The sequence below is a fragment of the Ailuropoda melanoleuca genome, chromosome 12 (genome assembly GCF_002007445.2).
Source record: "Ailuropoda melanoleuca isolate Jingjing chromosome 12, ASM200744v2, whole genome shotgun sequence".
In the NCBI taxonomy this organism is placed as follows: domain Eukaryota; kingdom Metazoa; phylum Chordata; class Mammalia; order Carnivora; family Ursidae; genus Ailuropoda; species Ailuropoda melanoleuca.
In genome coordinates, this window is record NC_048229.1 from 46,098,277 (window position 1) to 46,121,205 (window position 22,929).

Here is a 22,929-nt window from a genome sequence, read left to right on the forward strand (position 1 = left end):
CCCCCCCGCCAGTAGGGCTCGATCCCAGGACCCAAGATCACGCCCTGAGCTGAAGGCAGATGCCCAACCACCTGAGCCACCCAGGTGCCCCTCAAGTAATCTTTAAATACAGGAAAACTTATGGGGCGCCTGGATGGCTCAGTCGTTAAGCGTCTGCCTTCGGCTCAGGGCGTGATGCCGGCGTTCTGGGATCGAGCCCCACATCGGGCTCCTCCGCTGGGAGCCTGCTTCTTCCTCTCCCACTCCCCCTGCTTATGTTCCCTCTCTCAATGGCTGTCTCTATCTCTGTCAAATAAATAAATAAAATCTTTAAAATAAGTAAATAAATAAACAAACACAGGAAAACTTCTAGCATAAATTTAAACTGTTTTAATCTTTCATTTCTAAGTGTTTTTATGTGACCCCTCAGCTAGGATATGCAATTTACCAACACACTGTCAGGAAAACTTAATACAAGATGTATACTGAATTGATTTACTGAAGCCGGAATTTTATTATACCATTGTCTATTTTTGTATATGTTTGCCATTTTCTATAATAAATAATACACACACAGAAGAAGAAATAAAGAAAAAAAAGCAGTGACATACTTAAAAGTAAACCCACCACTTTAGAATTCTCTTTGTAGCGAAACGCCAGCTGGTAAGCTGCAAATACCAAGGGTGGCAGTGTGAAGCGAATCCGTTGATTTCCACCAGCTCCAAAATGTTTTCGTGCTGTGTTTAAAATCTGACCAAAAAAAATTCCCCCAAAATATTAATCTTCCCTGCACTATGATTAATCATTTATAAAATTAAATGAGGGCTCTAATCATTGTCATTGCTACCATTTTTTACTACATTTGATGTACCAGGCTTTACAGTACGTGCTTTACATTATCTCATGGAGTAACTGACATCACAACCAAGACAGATAGTCACCCCATTGCACAAATGAAGCCTGAGGTTCAAAGAGGCTGCATAATGTGCCCAAGGTTTCACAACTAGTCAGGGGCGTAGACAGGTATTAACATATTTTCATACACACACGTACAAAGTCTGTATGTTGATAGAGATTGCAGGCTCTGAAGAGACTTATACTTAAAAGTAGATTAACACCTACTACCTGAGTGACCCTGAGCAAATTATTTACCTTCTCTTAGCTATAAAAGTTTCATATGAAAAATGCAGTGGTGGTGGTGGTTGGGAAGATCAAGTAACACCTGTGTAGAGTTACTAGCACCTGACAAAAGGCAAGGGTGCAAGGGCTCAGAGAATGTTGGTTATTACTAGGATGCACAATAGCTATGTGTGTACTGTTGGCATGTCTTACCTCCTGACTCAGAAAAAAAAGACCATCAAAGTAAAAGGAAATGGAAATAAACTTTAAAAAAGCCATTGTGAAATAAACGTTAGGTTGTTTCAGAAAAACCACAAGAATTCATGAAATACTTTTTAATAGTATGACACAATGTGTGACACATTCAGGTTTTGTGAATTTCTCTGAAATAACAGATAAGAGAATGCATTCCCCCTTGGGAAAATCAGAGCTAATGATCCTCCCTTAAATGTCGCTTCGTGCATAGGTATAATCAATTGGCTACATGTGGAAGGCATACTTCCTACTATTACATTTGGAATGTAACAAAAAAAGAAAACACATGTAGGCATGTGTGTATGTGAGACAAAGAAACATAAAGGAATCAGTTAAAGTATTTGAACAATCAGCCAGTCACTGTGTACAGATCACACACAGTGCACCGAGTGTGACACTAGAGTGCCCAGAATGTTCATCAGTAAGTCAAAGACTCTCACACTGCCAAAAGAAATCAGCTTCTTCTTCACCCTGCTTATGAAGGAGTATAAGAGTGCCAACTCTAACAAAGGAAGTCAACAGAAGGAGAAAGTCAGGACTCAACCTCAAATAAAAATGTTCCTTATTATATCAGTCTTAACAACCTATGAGTCCAACAGTTAAACTACACTTTGCCCAAACAATAATTAGACTGCCATCTGTGCTAACTTTCTTTAAAATAAATCATCCAGATCAGTCACCAATACTCCTACTCAAGGAACATGTTATTCATTTCACCAAGATTTATTGAGACTAATGATAAAGAAAGGGAAAACCTCAACTGATTGTTCTTTACCATGAAAAAGGGGTTAGAAAAAGACAATTTGAATTTCAAAGTCTTTTCATATACTTTCAATGTGGCAAACACATACAACTTATATTTTCCAACCTTGGGAACAGAAATACAATTGAATATATGCAATATATATAAGGATTGTTGCTTATACTTAAAATTTTATTACGATAAACAACTGGACAATTCTAAAAGCACCATAGTTCAAAAAGAAAATGAACATGGAAGAGTACTGAACACCCAACTAAAGGAAGATAGGTTTTCTGTAATTCTTAAGAAGTCTAGAAAGAAACTAGAGCAACCAACTTGTTTCCCATAAGCTCACAATTATGAGTTTCTATATAAAGTGAAAGTCCATGAATGTCACTTAATCTCTTATTCAGTTGCAAGTTTTTCAAAACTTTCTAAGACCATGGCTGCATCAGACCATTTGAGGCACATCTACACGGGATTTCACTAGGAGCTATGAAGGTGTATGATAACTGAGTTAACTCATACCAAGTACTGCTGGTCAGGGTCCTCAGACCGCAGAAGATGAATGAATCTGCCCACAAGGCTCTGCTCGTCAGCAAAGTCTTCGGGATCAGGATCTTCTATGGGCTGATCTGGCTGATCCTGAATCAATGTGGATACCAAATTCATTATGGAATCCACCTGTAACATGAGAGATGCAGAAAACCACTGAAGTGAAACCATCGGCATATACAGTCACGGCCAAAAGTGTTTCCAGTTGTGTAAAGTCACCAAACAGTATTGATGTAATTCCCTTTATTGTAAGAAAGTTTATGTATGCTGATACACATATGGACAAGAATCTGGAAAGAGATGCACCAAATATTAATTAATAGTAGTTATTCTCTTTCTGGTGGGATTATACTTTTATAATTTCTTCTTTATACACCTCTAATTTCTAATTTATATGAGTAAGCTCATTGTAACCTTTTCTTAGTATTAAATTACCCTCTTCCTCCATTTCATGTGTGAGTCTCAAGACCTAAAATCATTACTACATTCGTTGTCTCTGTTTTCCTACTATATAGCATGTTGGTATTCTCTTACCTGGTCTTGAGAGATAATTTCTGTGTTATAATCCAGGACGTTACTAAGCACGTAACAACTCATGCTCTTTCTGGACTCATAGTCAAAGTATTCAAAAAGTGGGTGAAAATGTTTTAATTTCAAGACTGTTAAAATATTGTTGTAAGTGTCGACAGGTATCTTCAAAAGCCTGGTGAGCTCCTTTGAAACTGCACTACTGGTAGCAATACTACAAAAAGAAAAACAACAGCTCTTTAATGAGTGAAATTAACTTTCTATATATACAAATACACTCATTGCATAAAAACTTAAAAATTTTCATTAAACATTAAAGGAAACAGGTCAAGTAGGTCACACCATCTCAAAATACTCCAATGACCTCCTTCTGAGAAGATAAAGATGCCTATCTAAACACAAACACGTATGCATCTGTTAATGTTCTATTAATACAAAATAAGATGTAACAACGTCGAACAGGTTGTACAGCTGGAGTTAAAATGACTGTCGAGAATTTGACATTTTTACGAAAGTATTTAAGTGGTAGTTAAGTTCCTGGCAGCCAATAAATACTGTACATTCATGATGAAAGTAAGTAGGGAGAAAAATCCATGCAGAACTAGCAACTCCACAAAATAGGAAAAAACCTGCTTCTTCCACATCAGATGTTGGTGATCAAGGAAAAAGCAGGCTGAATTTAAGGTAGCAGCTCGTAGGAGCATTCTGTGGAGATGAGGCATATCTGGGCATTTATAAGACCTTTAGAGGTTAGGATTTCTAATTCTTCGTCTATTTTTACTTTAAAACTTACTTGGTGGGGGAAGATACAGATACATAATTTAATTTTCTCTCACATTTAACATTCAAGATCTGGATGTTTTTCAGTTCACAAAAAATGGAAGTAACCAAAAGAAGGGGGGATGGTGAAAAAAAAGAGTTTGTAAAGGAAAATAAGGTATCTTCCTGATGAGGCTAAACCACAAGAAGGGAGATGAAAAAGAAAAAGATTATATGAGGTAAAATTATGAATAACAAGGGTAAAGGGAGAGGGGCTGGCTTGACCCCATGTTCAGATGCAGTGCAGGACGTCAATAAGGGGACTGCTGGGGAAAAGGCAGAGATCAGAATTGCGGACAGTGGCCACTAGAGGATGCCACAGACTAGGACAGCACAGCTGAGGCCCCCAACTAGGCAACAAAATAGACTTTCCTTGATGGTATCAAAATCAAAGCTCAAAACAGAAAAATATTTATTTTATTTTATTTTTTTATTTCTTAAAGATTTTATTTATTTATTCGACAGAGATAGAGACAGCCAGCGAGAGAGGGAACACAAGCAGGGGGAGTGGGAGAGGAAGAAGCAGGCTCATGGCAGAGAAGCCTGATGTGGGGCTCGATCCCACAACGCCGGGATCATGCCCTGAGCCGAAGGCAGACGCTTAACCGCTGTGCCACCCAGGCGCCCCCAGAAAAATATTTTAAACCGATTTAATTTCCACATCTTAAATATACATATGCTCCTAATTTTTTACAACTTACTCATCTCTAGGAAACCACTTCCTATGGAAACACTACTTAACATAAACACAGCTGACCCATGAACAGCATGGATTTGAATTGTGCAGGCGACTTATACATGGATGTTTTCTACAAATACAGTACAGTAAAATGTATTTTCTCTTCCTGTAATTTTTTAAGTAACATTTTCTTTTCTCTAGCTTACTTAATTATAAGAATACAGTATATACTATGCAGAATGTATAAAATATGTGTTAATGGACTATTACTGGTGAGGCCTCTGGTCAACAGTAGGTCATCAGTAGTTAAGTTTTAGGGAGTTAAAAGTTATAAGCAGTTTTTCAATTGCACGGAAGGTCAGTGCTCCTAATCCCAACATTGTTCCAAGGTCAACTGTTCAATTCCTTACCAGTTTGAAAACTAACTCATTCATATATCAAAGGGGCTTGACATGGACAGACTCTGGTCCATGAGGACTACTTATAATCCATGAGTGCCACTATTTGATCAATGTACACAACCAAAATATTGGTTGCTACTTTCTGCCCTGATTAACACCAAGCATATCAATCTAACAAATGCTTAAGACAAATGCTAACATTTCAAAAGCAATTAAGAAAAACAGATCTAGGATTAAAAAAAGGGTTTTGTTTTTTTTTTTTAAATAAAATGTAAAATCCTCCCTCTCCCTCTGCCCCTTGCAGGGTTTTTATAAAAATGTAACTTTGACTTACTGTTCAAGGTTGAGCTTATTAAATATTTCCACTGTAGTTTCTAGAACTTTATCAACATAGTCCACACGATCAGGGTAACACTTCATAGCAAGATTAATGAGAGAGACTTGTAAAGATACAACATCCTCCGAAGGCATGTCTTGTCTAGACTGAAATTGAAGAAACCACAGAATTTATTTTAAACAATCACAAAAAGATCTACCAGCTGAGAAGTTTCAAAGTTTTGAGAACGTAAGAGAAAACCCATACAAACCTGTATTACTGTAGCCACCTGCTGTGAAAATATGTCAAAAAGTTTAATATCTGCTGGGATTCCAGGTCCATCTTCACGGTGAGCAAATAAAGCTAATCTGAAAAAGAAAATAATCTTTATTTTAACAAATTCAGGGATTTAGGTAGTGGGACCATGGACATTTTATTCTTTATACTTTTCTGTATTTTCTACAAGGTAATTCTCCCAGAACATTAAAAAAGATTTTTAAAAAGGACATGGAATGGAGCCGGTTATTCCCTCAATTCATTTTTTTAATCAAGTTCTTAATTCCATTAGAGTTAACAGTGTTATATTAGTTTTAGGTGTACAATGTAGTGATTCAGCACTTCCACTTATCACCCAATGCTTATCATGACAAGTGCACTTCTTAACCCCCATCGCCCTATTGCCTCCATCCCCCCAGCGACCTCCCCTCTGGAAACCATCAGTTTGTTCTCTAGAATTAATCTGTTTCTTGGTTTCTCTCTTTTTTTCCCCCTTCGTTCATTTGTTTCTTAAATTCCACATGAGTGAAATCATACGGTATTTGTCTTTCTCTGACTTACTTAGCTCAGCATAATACTCTCCAGCTCCATCCACGTCATTGCAAATTATGGCTGAATAACATTCCATCATGTATACGCCACATCTTCTTTATCCATTCATCTATCCACAGACACTTGGACTGCTTCCATAATTTGGCTATTGTGGTAATGCTGCTATAAACAGAGGGTTGCGTGTATCCCTCTGTGTTTTTGTATTTTTGGGGTAGATATCCAGTAGTGTGATGCTGGATCTACAGGGTAGTTCTATTTTTAAGTTTCTGAGGAACCTCTACACTGTTTTCCACAGTGACTGGATCAGTCTGCGTTCTCACCAACAGTGTAAGAGGGTTCCTTTTTCTCTACATCCTCGGCAACACTTGTTTTTTGTGTTTTTCATTTTAGCCGTTCTGACAGGTGTGAGGTGATAACTCACCGTAGTTTTGATTTGCATTTCCCCTGATGCTGAGTGACGTTGAGCATCTTTTCACGTGTCTGTTGGCCATCTGGATGTTTCCTTGGAGAAACGTCTGTTCGTGTTTTCTGCCCATCTTTAAATTGGATTATTTGGTTTTTGGGTGTTGAGTTTTATCAGTTCTTTATATGTTTTGGATACTAACCATTTATCGGATATGTCACTTGCAAATATCTTCTCATTCACTAGGTTGCCTCTTAGTTTTGTTGACTGCTTCCTTCACTATGCAGAAACTTTTTATTTTGATGTAGTCCCAATAGTTTTTTTTGCCTTTACTTCTTTGCCTCAAGAGACATATCTAAGAAAGTGTTGCTATGGCCAATGTCAGAGAAATTACTGCCTGCATTCTCTTTTAGGACTTTTATGATTTCAGGTCTCACAATTAGGTCTTTAATCCGTTTTGAGTTTACTTTTGTGTATGGTATAGGTGGTCAATTCATTTTTATTTTATTCATTTGAAAGAGAGAGACAGAGACACAGCCAGCCAGAGAGGGAACACGAGCAGGGGGAGTGGGAGAGGAAGAATCAGGCTCTCAGCAGAGCAGGGAGCCCGATGCAGGGCTCGATCCCAGGGTCCTGGGATCATGCCCTGGGCTGAAGGCAGATGCTTAACAACTGAGCCACCCAGGTGCCCCTATATGCCACATTTTATACCATACATAAAAAGATTTCAACAGCCTGATTTTGCCATATTCTTTGAAGCTTAATCAAGTAGATCACAGATAAAAATGCATTAAAGTGACAAATGTATTTAACAGCCATGATTTTAAAGAGCAATCTTTAAAAGATAAATCCCATTATTAGCTTCCATTAAGAGTATGCCCTATTTGGGGCACCTGGGTGGCTTAGTTGGTGAAGCGTGTGCCTTTGGCTCAGGTCATGATCTCAGAGGGCTAGGATGGAGCCCCACACTGGGCTCTCCACTCAGTGACGAGTCCGCTTCTCCCTCTCCCTCAGGGATCCCTCTTCCTCTGTGATCACTTTTGCTCTCTCTCAAATAAATAAAATCTTAAAAAAAAAAAAAAGCATATGCCCAATTCACATATAATTCTTCTGCCCAGATTTAAACTGGTGATTTAGATTATTTACCACATAAATTCTTAGACTTTAAACTAATAACTTAGGTATTTAAAATATAAAAAAAGGTATCTGCAGAAATAAATCTTCACTTGGGTTCCTGGTTTCCTAAGGTCAATGATGTGTGTAACCTAACAAGCAGAACACATATTATATACTAGCACTCAGCACAGTCGCCAAGCTGGCACTTACTAAAGTGATTGTCAAAGGCCAAGTTTTATACTTTTAACCAAGACCAATGCCTAAAGAAATAAAATTTAAACCTAAGGGGGATGTATTAAACATATTTAATACTTCAAAATTCTTCTTTAAAAAAATGTGATAGAAAGATTAGCTGAAGATTCTTTTTTAAAAATTATTTACTTATTTATTTGAGAGAGTGAGCAAGAGAAAGCACAAGCCAGGGGAGGGGCAGAGGGAGAGGGAGGAGTAGACTCCCCGCTGAGCAGGGAGCCCCATGTGGGCCTCAATCCCAGGACCCTGGGATCATGACCTGAGCTGAGGGCAGACACTTTACCGACTGAGCCACCCAGGTGCCCTTACCTGAACATTATTTTTTTTTTTTCTAGATTTTATTTATTTGAGAGAGTGAGTGAGTGAGCAAGAGAACATGAGCAGGGAGAGGGGCAGAGGGAGAGACAGAAGCAGACTTCCTGCTGAGAAGGGAGCCCAACATGGGGCTCAATCCTGGGACTTCAGGATAATGGCCTGAACAGAAAGGCAGACATTTAACCGACTGAGCCACCCAGGTGCCCCCCTTACCTGAACATTCTTAATCATCTCTATCTAATGGCTACTTGATTAAAAAAAAAAAAAAAAAAAGACCCCAAATCACTTCCCACTAAAAGGTAACTTTCATTACTGTAAAAAACAAATTTTGTTCTTTGAATTTGTAAGATTTAAATAATGGATCTGTATGACATTGCCAACTAAATGTCTAGATTAAAAATATTCATTATCTCCATGCCTCCTGCTAAACCTCTTTCATGCCTAAGCTAGGCATGCACCTGGTAGATACTCATACTTATAGAACTAAACTGTTCATAGTACAATTGCTTTAAAATCATTACTATAATACAGATGTAATAGAAATAAATAATTCACAAAAATGTTTTAAATTCATTAGTGCCCAGTCAGAACCCTGCCCTCCAGTGTTGGAAGCACTTACCTATCAATTAAAGCAATGATTATGTTCTTCACATTTACATTTTGGTGTAACTCAGCACAGGCCCGGAGAAAAGGATTCAAAGTTTGAAGGTGGAATTCATCAGGAAAAACCTGAAAATCAAATAATAATTAACTGACACAAGTAAAAGTATTTCACATTATATTCTGGACTTATGGTAAAGTTCATATTTGTGGCAACAATCGTTTTAATCTTACACAACTAAATTTAAATACATTACTTTTGAGCCTCTTTAAACATAAGCCCAGGTAGAAATATTCCACAAAACAAAGTACATCTACAAGTAAACTAAAATTAATGAGAACTAGAGAACTTGGAGGCTACTCTTTCCTACATTTTTGGGGTAAAAACACATCAATACAAAGACCAAGTTATCAGTAAGAGAAAGTAATTCTTTACTCAGGACACCTTTTCTTTTCTTTTCTTTTTTTTTTTTTTAAGATTTATTTATTTGTCAGAGAGACGCAGAAAGAACACATGCATGAAGAGCTGCAGGCAGAGGGAGAAGTAGCCTCTCTGCTGAGCAAGGAGCCCGATGTGGGACTTGATCCTAGGACCCCGGGATCATGACCTAAGCCGAAGGCAGACACTTAACCGACGAGGCACCCAGGGGTCCCTATTTTCTTTTTTCTTTTCTTCCTTTTTTTTTTTTTTTTAAAGATTTATTTATTTATTTGAGAGAGAGAAAGAGAAAGTGTGTGTGCGGGCGAGCAGGCACTCGAGTGGGCGGAGGGAGAGGGAGACCAGCAGACTCCCCACTGAGTCCGGAACCCCATGCAGGGCTCGGTCCCAGGACCCCGAGATCATGACCTGAGCCGAAATCAAGAGTCAGATGCTCAACCCACTGAGCCACCCAGGCGCCTCAGGATGGCTTACTTTCTATTCCGAATATCAAATTTTTTTTTACCAAAACAATGAAAATTAATGAAGGACAAAATGAGTCCTTTTAAAAGGTAAAATAAATGTCCTCGCTTACCTGAATAATACACTCCATGAGATACTCTTGAGCCAAAGCATCCCTGCAATTCACAACTTGCTCCAATATGCCAGTCAAAACAATCTAAAAGAAAAAGGTTAAGAGTTAAAACATTATTTTTAAATCCTAAGCCACTCCTCTAACATATTTAAGCTATTAATTTGAGAATCTTTTTTTAGATTTTTCCAACCCATACTTACTTTTTAAATTAAACTTTAACATTTTACAGAAGAATTTTTAAATAAAAATTTAAATAAATTCTGGACTTCTACTTAGTAAGTCATTTAGGATGAAGTTTATTTTACCAATTTTTTTTCTTTTATGATTTGTGCCTTTTGTGTCCCAAGAAATCTTTGTCTAATCCAAATCATAAAGATTTACTTTGTATTTTCTTTTAAAAGTTTTATAGTTTCAGGTTTTATATTTAGGTCTCTGATCCATTTCTTGAGTTCTTCTATATGGTATGGGTCATAGTTCAAGGGTCTTGTTTGTACACAGATGCCCAATTGTTCCAGAAACATTTGTTGAAAAGGGTATCATTACACTTTTATCAAAAGTAACTTATTATGTATGTGTGAGCCTATTCTGGACTATCTTTTCCAGGGCTGAGAAAATCTAGCTCAATGTCTGCTTTTGTAAATCACTTACAGATTGTCTGTTGTTGTTTTTCGATACAACTGCAGAGTTTAGTAGTTGCAGACAACATGGCTTACAAAATCAAACACTATTTACTATTTGGTCCCTTTACAGAAAAAGTCTGTCAATCTCTGCTTTATTCCCCCCACTGATTCATGTGTTTATCTCTTCCACCAAAATCATATTCTTAATGCAGCTTTAGAGTAAATCTACAGTAAAATAGTCAATTTCAATTTAAGAAAAATTGGTATCTTGGTAATACTGAGTCTTCCAAACCACAACACAAACTGAAAATATATCTTTCAATTTACTTGTCTTTTAGAGTGGTTTTCAATGTAATACTATTTAATAAAAATATTTTAATTAAAAAAAAAACAGACTTCAATTTATATCTCATGACACAAGAAAAGGTGACAAGTAAAAGGACATATACCTGTTTGTAACGTTCCACATTTACACCTTCCAACTGACTGAGGCGCACCAAATTTGTTCCCACTAAAATTCTCAGTTCTTGTCTTTCTCGTTCTCTTTTTTCTCTATCTCGGCTGTGTCCCTGATGTTGCATTCGCACCCAGAGCTTGTTCATCTCTGCAAAGTTAAGTAGCACAAAATCCATGGAATCACTGATATCGCCAGTTGTTTCTTCACTGCAAAGAGAGAGTTGAAAAAATTTTCACATACACTATTTACACTATAGGACCAACTTTATATTATCGTTCTCCTTTGTGCGTTTCCTTCTTATCTCTTTCATACAGCGATGTTTTGTAGAAGAAACTTTCAACTTCATTGGTTCAGTGTTCAATTTCAAGGGAAACAGACTCAAGGGAAAAAAAATACCAGGGAGAGGACACAGTACAGGTGTAAAGGAACAAAAAACTTCCCCCCATTCCCTACCCTGGGTCAACCTGTTCTCACAGCAACTCCATTAATTCAAAAAGCCTTAAAGAACGATACTTATAATGTACTGCTAACTACGCCATTTTTTAAAAGATTTTATTTATTTATTTGAGAAAGAGCATGTGTGTATGGGGAGGGGCTGAGGGAGAGGGACAAGGAGACTCTGTGCTGAGCATAGAGGCCGATGAGGGACTCAATCCCAAGACCCTGGGATTATGAGCCGAAGGCAGACACTTAATCTACTGAGCCACTCAGGTGCCCTAACTACATTTTACTGTTGAACATTTTACATTTTCAATTGGAATATAAGCTTTGGGAAGGAAGAGACCATGTATTTCCTGCTTATTTTTCATCTCCTAGGATAGGGAACATAGTTTTCAAAATTTTTTAATGACTGCCTAACCAGATGCTCAAAATTGAGAGTCAAATCATAATAAGACAAATAACCTCACCATCTTCTCAACATTTAGTTACATTTTTACCTTTTCTATACCGTTTAACTTTATCACGTGAATGGTAAATTTTTATATTTTTTTCTCTTAAAAAGGAACTGATACAGATACACTAAAAACTACTGAACTGTATACCTTAGGAATAAATGAATAAATGAACTTAAACAAGGAGTGCCTGACTGGCTCAGTCAGTAGGACATGTGACTCTTGATCTCAGGGTCTTGACTTCAAGCCCCATGCTGGATGCAGAGATTACTTAAAAAAACATATTTTTTTGATAAATAAACTTAAACAAAAGGAATTAAGTTCCTCAATTTAGGAAATCTGCACATAAACAGTTCACCTAGTTGGTTGCAGACCACAGCTGGCTGACCATCTACCCCTACGTGGGATACAAGTACAATGGTTGTGGATCCTGGAACACTGGTCACACAAGAGACAGGGCTCTCACTGAAAGGCTTTTGTTTTTTCTGTTTTGGAGTTAATACGCAATTTGTGTACAGAGATAATTTAAATCACTTATATCATCCAGGGTATCTAGCAGTCCATAAATGATAAAAACTAGTAAGACATTCAAGAAACGACATGAAAACTAGCTAGTTCACAGAATAAGTTAAGCATATGTCAGTATTTCATCACAAATATAACTTCAAAATACAACTCATTTAAAAAGCCACATCTTCAGGGCGCCTGGGTGACTGTTAAGTGTCTGCCTCCAGCTCAGGTCATGATCCCAGGGTCCTAGGATCGAGCCCCATGTCGGGTTCCCTGCTTAGCAGGGAGGGGGAGCGTGATTCTCCCTGTCCCGCTCCCCCTGCTTGTGGTCTCTCTCTGTCTCCTGTTCTCTCTTTCTCTGTCAAATAAATAAATGAATAAAATCTTAAAAAAAATTAAATAAATATAAAAAGTCACATCGTCAAAGAATATTTAATGTATGAGAAAATGCTCTCATAAAATTATGTTTGATGAAAAAAGCAGGTTCCAATAATGCAGACACAACTGTAATATGAGCACACCGTGCATCATACCACGTGTGCTGGAGAGTTCTACATCACAAAGGAAATCTCTACAAAAATGCTACGCGTGGGAGAAATATTGATCTTTTTTTTCTGTACACTTTTCTATACTCGTTATATATTCTACAACAAAAAGTATAACAACGAAATCAAAAAAGAAAATCACTTACTCTGTTGGCTCTCCTTCATCAGGCAAGATGTTTCTGGTACATTGAAGGAGATAGTTCCGAAGAAATAAACCTCTCAAGGGATGCTGCACACCACGACACATTTCTACCAAATCTTTCAAAATATCTTTCCTGGACTGAGGAAATGACTTGACATATACAACTCCAACTGTGATCAACAGATAACTAGGGGAATTACAAGGAAACATTTGATTAAAATATTCATAAATAAATACTCAAGTCAAGAATTTGATTATGTCTAAATATACTGAATCCAAACATACTAAGCAAGACAGGGACCAGGTTTTTCTGCACAATGAAAAAATATCTAATTTAAAATATAACTACTCACTGGCCTTCCACCAATCTACATATATATTCACATACAAATTACATACATATATATTTACGTTCATATACAAATATATGTGTAAGTATATAAATACGCACACATATACATATATATACACATAAGTATCATTATCACTTTTAAACACACTAGTAAGAGAATGTCATACTAATTTTTCTAGTAGTCAAGACATTAAACAAAATAGTATGACTACTTTTTCTATTTCCAAAATTCCTCAATTATCCATATAAAAAGTAAAATTAATTATACCTTAAAAGCTTAAAAGAAAACCCAGAATATCTACCAAAATATCTACCAGAATATCTAACCTCAATTTGTTAAGAAATTAAGTAACCTTATTTCTCTCATCTATGGAACATAAGAACTAGGAAGATCGGTAGGGGAAGAAAGGGATAAAGAAAGGAAGGGTAATCAGAAGGGGGAATGAAGCATGAGAGACTACGGACTCTGAGAAACAAACTGAGGGACTGGGGGTGGGGGAATGGGATAGACTGGTGATGGGTAGTAAGGAGGGCATGTATTGCATGGTGCACTGGGTGTTATACGCAACTAATGAATCATCGAACTTTACATCGGAAACCAGGGATGTACTGTATGGTGACTAACATAATAAAAAAAATTAAAATAATTAAAAAAAGAAAAAGAAATTAAGTAACCTTAAAATTGGTTTTTAAAAATCAAAGTGGAAAACGCATATATAAAAGCCTTCAGATTCTCAATTACTTACAGCCTTGGGATAATGTTTCCAGCATACTGTACAAGTTCATAGAGATCTGCCACTTTTCTTCCCTTAGCAAATTCATCTGTCAGGTAGACTTCCAAGTAGTGTAGTTCATCAGAGATAGCCATATCTTTTAATTATGATTAAGGACTCAAATAAAGCTAAGCAAACCTAAGCAACACCCTGGAACTTGTTGGGAGTCATTAAACTCTTGGACAGATATCTTAAACGTTAGTCCTTTAAGAGAACACGTTTAAGAACATGTTTCTTTATTTTAAAATAAGGGTTTTTATTCACTTATATGTAGAATTTAAGAAACAAAACAAATGAGCAAAGAGAAAAAAAAGACATAAAACAAGAAAGAGACTCTTAACATAGAGAACAAACTGATGGTTATAAGAGGGGAGGTTGGTGGGAGATGGATGAAATACGTGATGGGGATTAAGGAAGGCACTTGTGATGAGCACCAGGTGATTCAAATAAAAACTTAAAAAATAAATAAATGAAATAAAATAAAATGCTAAAAAAAATAAAATAAGGGTTTTTAAAGATGTCTGGTAAAGCAAAGCAAATTTAAGGATTGCCCATCAGACTACTAGAGGGTTTTGAAATGGCAAATCATTGAATTCATTTTCATTTCAGAGTCCTGCATGACAAAATCTAAGGATTTTTAAAGAACCAACTGCCTAATAGCCTCAATATTCTTCATGAAGGGAATAAAAATTGAAATACAACAAGTTTAAGCATCGAAAAAGGGTTTCTGATATTAAGTTTTTCTTTTTCTCACAAACTTAAAAAGAAAAACTTAAAAAAACAAAATATGGCCTTATCAAGAAAAAAGTATGATCAACATGGTCAGTCTTCAACATTCAAAAGATACAAAGTTCATAGTAGCTCTTTGGTGATAACATAGAAGTCCGGAGTTCACCAAGCATATTAGAAGCATGTTTCAGAGCATCCATAAGCTTGTTTTTGTCCTATGGAAATACCAAGAGAATTGATGGGAATGTTTAATTTAAATAAACATTTACCTTGGATTTGTTACACAGTATACAGCACTTAAATTATCTTAATCACATAACAATCAGGTTTAGTTTCACCTTGCCTTCTCTCTACTGAAAGAAAAAGATTCATGGTTCCTCAACCAGACTGCAAAGCTTAGGAAGTCTTATGAAACTACGACTATAAACTTCCTGGCATAACTCTAATCTTTTCAACCCCCAGTGACTATAAAAGTAGCTCCATTAACTCACATTTACCTGCAATCAAGAGAACTGGCATATTAATTCTTTTAAAGCAAGCTACTATCCTGACAATGGCTCTGTCATAGGTGTCTGAAATAACCATCCCTGTAAGTATGCTTTCCTCCTCACAATGCCCATGTGTCGCACTGAACACATACAGGAAACAATATTCATACTCAGAAAAACAAAGCAAGCAAAAATCAAGCTCCACATCCACCCATTTTCTCCATTCCAAGACTTTTTTTTTTGCAAGGAAAAAATACAACACATATAATTGGTGAAAACAACATATTACTAAGCTTTAGAAACTGTGAGACACTTTACAAAGGTAAGATATCATCATCAGAGCAACTTATAACTTGAAGTCCCAGCCTATTCGGTTCCATTTCTTAAATTTTAATGCAGAGAATCTATAGTTTCCACACAGATTACTTCCTACCCTCTTTTAGAATATGAAAACACAGAAATTGATGGAAGTATAATTTTCAAGCCTGTTGCTGCAAAAAATATCTATTCAGGATGGAAACAAAAGACTTGAAGACAGAAAAAAAAGCTGAATAATGAAAGGCATTTAAATATGTTCGTTCAACAAATATTTATTAAGCACCCATTATATGTCAAATACTCCTCAGGTTTGAGGTACAGAACCAATGAGACCAGTAACTGAGGTCAGATATTGGTACGGTGATAGAAGGTAGGGTCTCTTGTCCTCAGGGAGCTTCTATTCTGGTAGGGAAGACAGACAATCCCACACCATAAATGCAAATGCAAGTAAACAGGGCTCTCTGCTGGAACTGTTTCATGCAGTGTGCCTGAGGGAGGGGAGATGGAAGATGTATGCTGGAAGACACTGAAGATCACGTTTAGCAGAAGCGGGGGTGCTACACATCCTTACAAAACATACTGACTGCAATTTTCCCTCCCATAGTGACATTCTTACCAGGCATCTCTTCATCTGGAATGACTGGACCTTCACAGCCTGTATGGCTTCATCCAAGAGCTTTTCCTGCTCATCCTGAGGTGACTGCTGTGTTGTAGGCTGAAAAATAAAAAATACTTCCATTAATGTCTCATTAGCACTCTCTTCTAAAAATCTGTTACTTCTATAGTTCTAGCCATAGCCCTTTTCCACGGCTTTCATAAAAGGCTCGTTTATCTATTTTTGACAACTACTGAACCGAGAGCTATACCCAGTCACCCAAGTTAATAGCATAATAATGCTGAAGGAACAGTAATGTGTAGAGAATCTCTACTCTCTCAGAAACTGAGTCAACATTCTTGTAGCAGGTTGGCCTCAAAAAACATGTGGTGTTAGTTTGAATCCAACCACAGAATATACCCATACAACCAATTTAATCCTTCTGATAGGTACAGTCTCACCCAAATCACTAAAAGCCTTTTTCTCTATACTACCTCTCATCTACATTTTAGTCTAGTCTTAGATCAAGAAACCAGTTTATGAAACACTGACCTTCTCAGGCAATATGTAACAAGAGACTAAAGAACGCAGAAATAAAATAGCTGAAATTATTATTAGTGACTGATAGAGGGCCGTAAGGAGTACTCTCCTCAAGTACCTACCTTATCATTTTAAAAAGAAATCTACAGTTATAATGGACAAAATATATCTAGATACTCTTCTCTTTGTTACCAGCAAAACCCTACTTGCAAAATTAATTAGATCTACTGGTCAAACAGAATTAACCACTCCATCCTTTCCCTGTAAAACACTGTGTTTACACCTCTACTGCAGCATGCATTATACTGTAATTATAAATGATGGCCAGTTTGATGTCCTAGGGACCCAACACTGCCTGACACATAATAGATGCTTCGTAAATGCTCACTGTATGAATGAACGAGCTCGTTTTAGAATGTTTAGGTAATATATTTAATAAAAAATGGCTAAAGAATCAACAGATTGTGGTGCCTGGGTGGCTCAATCAGTTAAGTATCTACCTTCAGCTCAGGTCATGATCTCAGGGTCCTGGGATCCGGCCCTGCATCAGGCTCCCAGCTCAGCAGGAGTCTGCTTCTCTCTGCCCCTCCCCCTACTTATTCTCTCTCTTCCTCTCTCAAATAAATAAAATCTTAGGAAAAAATCAACAGACGAATGGTTAAGTTGTGGTATATACATATATATAAACACGTATACTGGAATACTATTCAATCATAAAAAGGAACAAAGTAGTGATATATGTGACATGAATGAAACTAAAAGACATTATGCTAAGTGAAAGAAGCCAGACACAAAAGACGATGTATTTTATGAGTCCACATGAAATATCCAGAACAGGCAAATCATCCACAGAAACAGAAACTAGACTTGTGATTACCAGAAGGGAGAGTGGGGGAGTAGCTACTTAATGAGTACAGGTTTTCCTTTGGAAGTGATAAAAATGTTTTGGTACTGGACAGAAATGGTGGTTGTATAACACTGCAAATGTACTAAATGCCACTAAACTGTTCACTTTAAAATGCTTAATCTTGGGGCACCTGGGTGGCTCAGATGGTTGAACATCTGCCTCCAGCTCAGGTCACGATCCCAGGGTCCTGGAATTGAGCCCCGCATCTGGCTCCCTGCTCGGCGGGGAACCTGCTTCTCCCTCTCCCTCTACTGCTTGCGCTCTCTCACTCTGCCAAATAAATAAATAAAATCATAACTAACTAACATACTAACTAACTAAATAAATAAAATGGTTACTCTTGGGGCGTCTGGGTTGAGCAGTCAGCTCTTGATTTCAGTTCAGATCACGATATCAGGGTCCTGGGATTGAGCCCTGAGTTGGGCTCCATGCTCAGCGGGGAGTCTGAGGATTCTCTTTCCCTCTGCCCCTCCCCCACTGGTTCTCCAACCCCTCTAAAATAAATCAATCAATCCTAAAAAAAAATAAAATGGCTAGTCTTACGTTATATGAATCTCAATAAAAAAATGACTAAGGGTAAAATGCCTTTTACACAATGAGATGGAAAGGAGGAAGGCAAAGACTTACATATAAACATAAAAGTTAAATCTCCTCTGTCGTTATCTACGACAATCAAAACAGCACTGAATTTGAGATTAACAAAAACCACATAAAACCCATTTTTTAATTAGAATCACTTATCAAAATGGAAAACTTTTTCTTGGTCTAATTTTGGAAAGAGAAAAGAAATTAATAATACAAAATGTCAAGCATCTCTATTTTTTCCTATAGCAAATCTAGTAACCCATGCTTCCCTATGACCACACTTCACAAGCATATACAAATTTCAAAGAAAAAGTTATGTCTTTTAAACTAAACTTAAAGGCAACCTTAATTTATACAGCAGAACTATTAGTGTAAAATATTGGTCTCAGAAGCAAAGACAACAACCAGCATCTGAAGATTCTGACTTAATGATATTCACTAGCCATCCTAGCCATCCTGGGGTAGTCCTCTGAGAACTTCAGTGACACCAAGCTATGGTTTGGATTTTTTTGGCTCCTTATCTCTAGATGCAATAGATTTAGCAATTATTAGAATCAATGGATTTCATTAAGTTCAGATAACCAACTTAGAGATAAATATTGATACATCAGGAAATTTTTATAATTACTTTTTTATTGTGGTAAAACATATACAACATATAATTTGCCATTTTAACCATTTTTAAATGTGCAGTTCAGTGACACTGAGTACATCCACACTGTTGTACGGTCATCACCACCAACTATCTCCAGTATCCTTTCATTGTTCCCAAAGGAAACTCTGTACCCATAAGACGATAAACCCCCATTCTCTACTGCTACCCCAGGCAACCACCATTTTACTTTCCCTCTGAGTCTGACTTCTCTAGGTACCTCATATAAGTAGAATCATACGGTTTTGCATCTGGCCATTTCAAATTAGCATAATGTCTTCAAGGTTTATCCATATTGTAGCATTTGTCAGAATTTCCTTTCTTTTTAAGGCTGAATAATATTCCATCATATCTGTATACCATATTTTGTTTATCTATTCTATTGATGGGATACTTGGGTTGCCTCCACCTTTTAGCTACTGTATATAGTAACATTGATACAGCAAATAAACTGGTTACAAAGAGACTACAGGGATGCCTGGGTGGCTCAGTTGGTTAAGCATCTGCCTTTAGCTCAGGTCACGATCCCAGAACTCTGGGATCGAGTCCCGCATCGGACTCCTTGATCAGTGGGGAGCCTACTTCTCTCTCTGCCTGCTGCTCCCGCTGCTTGTGCTCTCTCTCTCTCTCTCTCTCTCTCTCTCTCTCTCGCAGATAAATAAAATCTAAAAAACAAACAAACAAAAACAAAAACAAGGAGACTACAAACAATTCTAAAAATATTTGTAGAGAAACCAATAAATTCAGTGATCTATAAACATAACTTTAGCAGAATTCTACTTTGTATCAACTGGGTTTAAAATAGAAACAAATACAAAATATAGAAAATTACAGACTTATTACAAGGTAGGCTACAAATGAAGAACTAAAGCTATAATAAAGAAATGTTATTTTTAGATATTACTCCCAAAACAATGCAGTTATTATATACATGTAGCCATTATGTGCCTATTCTAAGGGAATGTCTTGATGTCCTTCCTGGGAAGTGTCACAGAGCATCAACAGTAAGAACTGTTACGAGCATGCTCTCATTAGACACAAGCCAGGTAATCAATGTCTCCTCACTTATGGCAGTACTTCTCCATTTACAAACGACTTTGTACTTATCAGTTTCCGGGATGAGAGAAAAATGGAAACACTGAAGAATCAGGATCAAATTAACATTTGTAATAGGCTCGCTTTAGCTTGAGATCCAGGCCGAACAGTCCTCCGAAGTCTATATAATTGTAAAGTTCAGAGAAAGTGATTCATCCTGAACAGATCACTTATAAAACTACTCTCCATTCAAACAATGTGCATTCGTTTCCTCTTCTATTGCTGTTATGAGGAATAAATGAAATGACACAGATACAGTTCAGGACATGTCTAGGACTTAGTAATAAGCACTTTATAGTGTTACCATTATTATTACACCCCCTTAGATATAAGCAATTATCTCCACCCATCCTAGCAACTTATTTGATGATCCATCTCTTCACTGATATGCTGCAGATGTAATCTAACAACACAATGTAAAAAACTATAAAACAAAAATAACCAATCTCAAAGATATAAAATTTCATCATATTTAATGAAAGTACTATTTTTAAAATTATAAGGCACAAAATTACAACTGAAGTAGGGAGCATTAAGGATGATAAGGGCTTGGGAACTTCAAAATATAATTTGAACACTAAACTGGTTCCAACTTCATTTACCAATACATTTCCCCAGGAATTCTATGCTAGTACACACCATGAATATTCACTTCTCCCAGCTTCAACTATTGGCAACACTTTTTCTTCTCCACCTGGAGTATTCTTTTCTTTTTAAATTTTTATTTATTTATTTGCGAGAGAGTGCGCGCACTCACACACAAGCAAGGGTAGGGGAGGAGGGACAAGCAGACTCCCCACTGAGCAGGGAGTCCAATTCAGGGCTCAATCCCAGGACTACGGGATCATGACCTGAGCCACAGGCAGATGCTTAACTGACTGAGCCACCCAGGCACCCCTGCACCTGGAGAATTTCCTTCCTCACTGTACCAGTTCACATATTACTTTCTGTAATCTTTTTCGAACCCCCTGGGCAGAACTCTCCCTCCATGACCCCACAACACTGAGTTGGCAGTGCTAATAAAGCAATCCTCAGACTGTATTACATTAAGTTCCACAAGCATATCTCCCCCATTAGACTCTTAAGCTATCTGACAGCAAGGACTATGTTTGTTCCCAGTGCCCAGCACAGTCCATGATACTAAAAGGCATACAAAATGCTTGATGAATTGAATTGGATCTCAGAATTTTAGGACTGGGAAGAGCCAGAGAAGCCAACAGTCGTTTTCAGGTGCAAAAGTGAGACTCAAAGAAGACTGAATGACTTGCCCAAGTCACAGAAACAAGGACTGTGACAAGACTGATACCCATGCTTTCTTTCTCAAAAATGTTCATGACGATGGGACTGTGTGTCCTGCTCATTGGGCCAAAATGATTCATCCAGCACAGAACTGAAGTGTATAGCAGATCCCCAAATAAGTGCTTTCCATTATAAAACACTGTAAATATCAATCCATAAATGCAGAGAAAGAGATAAACCCTAGTTAAATTTTTACACTGACCTTAAATCACTTTCCGATCGTAAAACTTCTGAGAAATAAACAAAATCATCTTGTATGGCCATATAGTATATGAAAGGAGTACATGTCGAACATTTAATCCTACTTTCCAGCATTAACACATTTAAAGTGAAGTCTGTTTCCAGGCTTACATATTTATAGAAACCTGTCTACATGAAGTGAATAATGAGATAATTAAAATTGCCATACAGCACGCCAGCATTCAAAAACATTATTTATACACTGCAGACTATGTCAAAAGCTAACGAAATGCAAGTGACAACTTGCCTTTATGGAAACTAGGCACATGGATTCACATTTTGAGGAAGTTCAAGTTTACAGGCCAACAGCCACACCACGATTTGCTGCCATCAAGAAAACGCACTCACAAGAACGAATGCCTACTTCCAGCAAATAAAATACTTGTATTTCATCAATGGGGAGACATGAAAGAGACCCAGGGTGTCCAATGACCAAATATTAAAGGAAACACAAAGTCTCCTTTCTCTCTGTCAGAATTAATGGATATCAGCACGAGTCCTTCCAGGAAATCCGCGTAAGCGAGTCCCTAGAATTAGCTGACAAACACCGCAGTGGAAGGGGGCTATGAGGCCGGAAAAGACCAGGGCACCATTTGGACCCTCCAGTAGGCATATCTTGCACAGGAAAGGGCGTGGGGCCAACAGAGCACTGTCAAGCACAAAGGTGGAAACGCACGCCAGCAAGAGAGCAACCTCTGGGCGGGTCCCGACACCACCCCGAGTCTCAGGCCCTCCGCACGCCCCCGACCCAGCCTGACACTCAGACCCGTCCCCTCAAGGCGTGGCGGCGACCGACTCCGCTCTAAGGCGGCGGCAGGCCCTCACGGACTTCAGAGCCTCCAGGCCGAGACACCCCCTCAGAAAGGCCATCCCATTCCTGGGCAACCGCCGCGATCTGGAGCCGCCGCCCACCCCGATCTCGGATCAACCCGCCTGCGGCCTTCCCCGGCCTGTCCTCATCCCGCAGGCCAAGCCCGGCTGGTCTTGGCCCTGATCGGGCTGTGGGGCACCCACTCCGCCCGCAGGGCTCCAGGGCGGTGGGAGAGCGCAGGGGTTGGGAGAAGGGTCGGCCCAGGGCCCGCCGCCCCTCAACACTCACCATGGCGACTCCCCTAAGCCTGCAACAAGCAGCACCCACCCGCGCGGAGCCTCCCGCGGTCAGGTGACGCTGCGGCCTCCTCAAACCCCGCCCTCTTTAGCCCCGCCTCCGGACCCCGCAGGCGGCTCCTCGATTGGCCCGCTTCTAGGACCTCAAGTCTCGCGTGTTCA

At 38.1% G+C, this 22,929-nt stretch overlaps 1 protein-coding gene across 1 annotated transcript in view; it reads right to left on the bottom strand.

Annotated features, from left to right (window-relative positions):
- Positions 1-22,890, bottom strand: part of VPS35 (VPS35 retromer complex component) — a 28,011-nt gene extending 5,121 nt beyond the window's left edge. The window contains exons 1-13 of the mRNA XM_011229891.3: positions 22,760-22,890; positions 16,364-16,462; positions 15,060-15,156; positions 14,186-14,309; positions 13,092-13,274; positions 10,990-11,203; positions 9,921-10,004; positions 8,927-9,036; positions 5,665-5,761; positions 5,412-5,560; positions 3,185-3,392; positions 2,624-2,779; positions 607-729 (exon numbers count right to left, since the gene is read on the bottom strand). Coding sequence (XP_011228193.1) covers positions 607-729; positions 2,624-2,779; positions 3,185-3,392; positions 5,412-5,560; positions 5,665-5,761; positions 8,927-9,036; positions 9,921-10,004; positions 10,990-11,203; positions 13,092-13,274; positions 14,186-14,309; positions 15,060-15,156; positions 16,364-16,462; positions 22,760-22,762 — 1,647 coding nt within the window. The 5' untranslated portion in view covers positions 22,763-22,890. The remainder of the gene's footprint in view (positions 1-606; positions 730-2,623; positions 2,780-3,184; positions 3,393-5,411; positions 5,561-5,664; positions 5,762-8,926; positions 9,037-9,920; positions 10,005-10,989; positions 11,204-13,091; positions 13,275-14,185; positions 14,310-15,059; positions 15,157-16,363; positions 16,463-22,759) is intronic.
- Between the last annotated feature and the right edge of the window lie 39 nt (positions 22,891-22,929).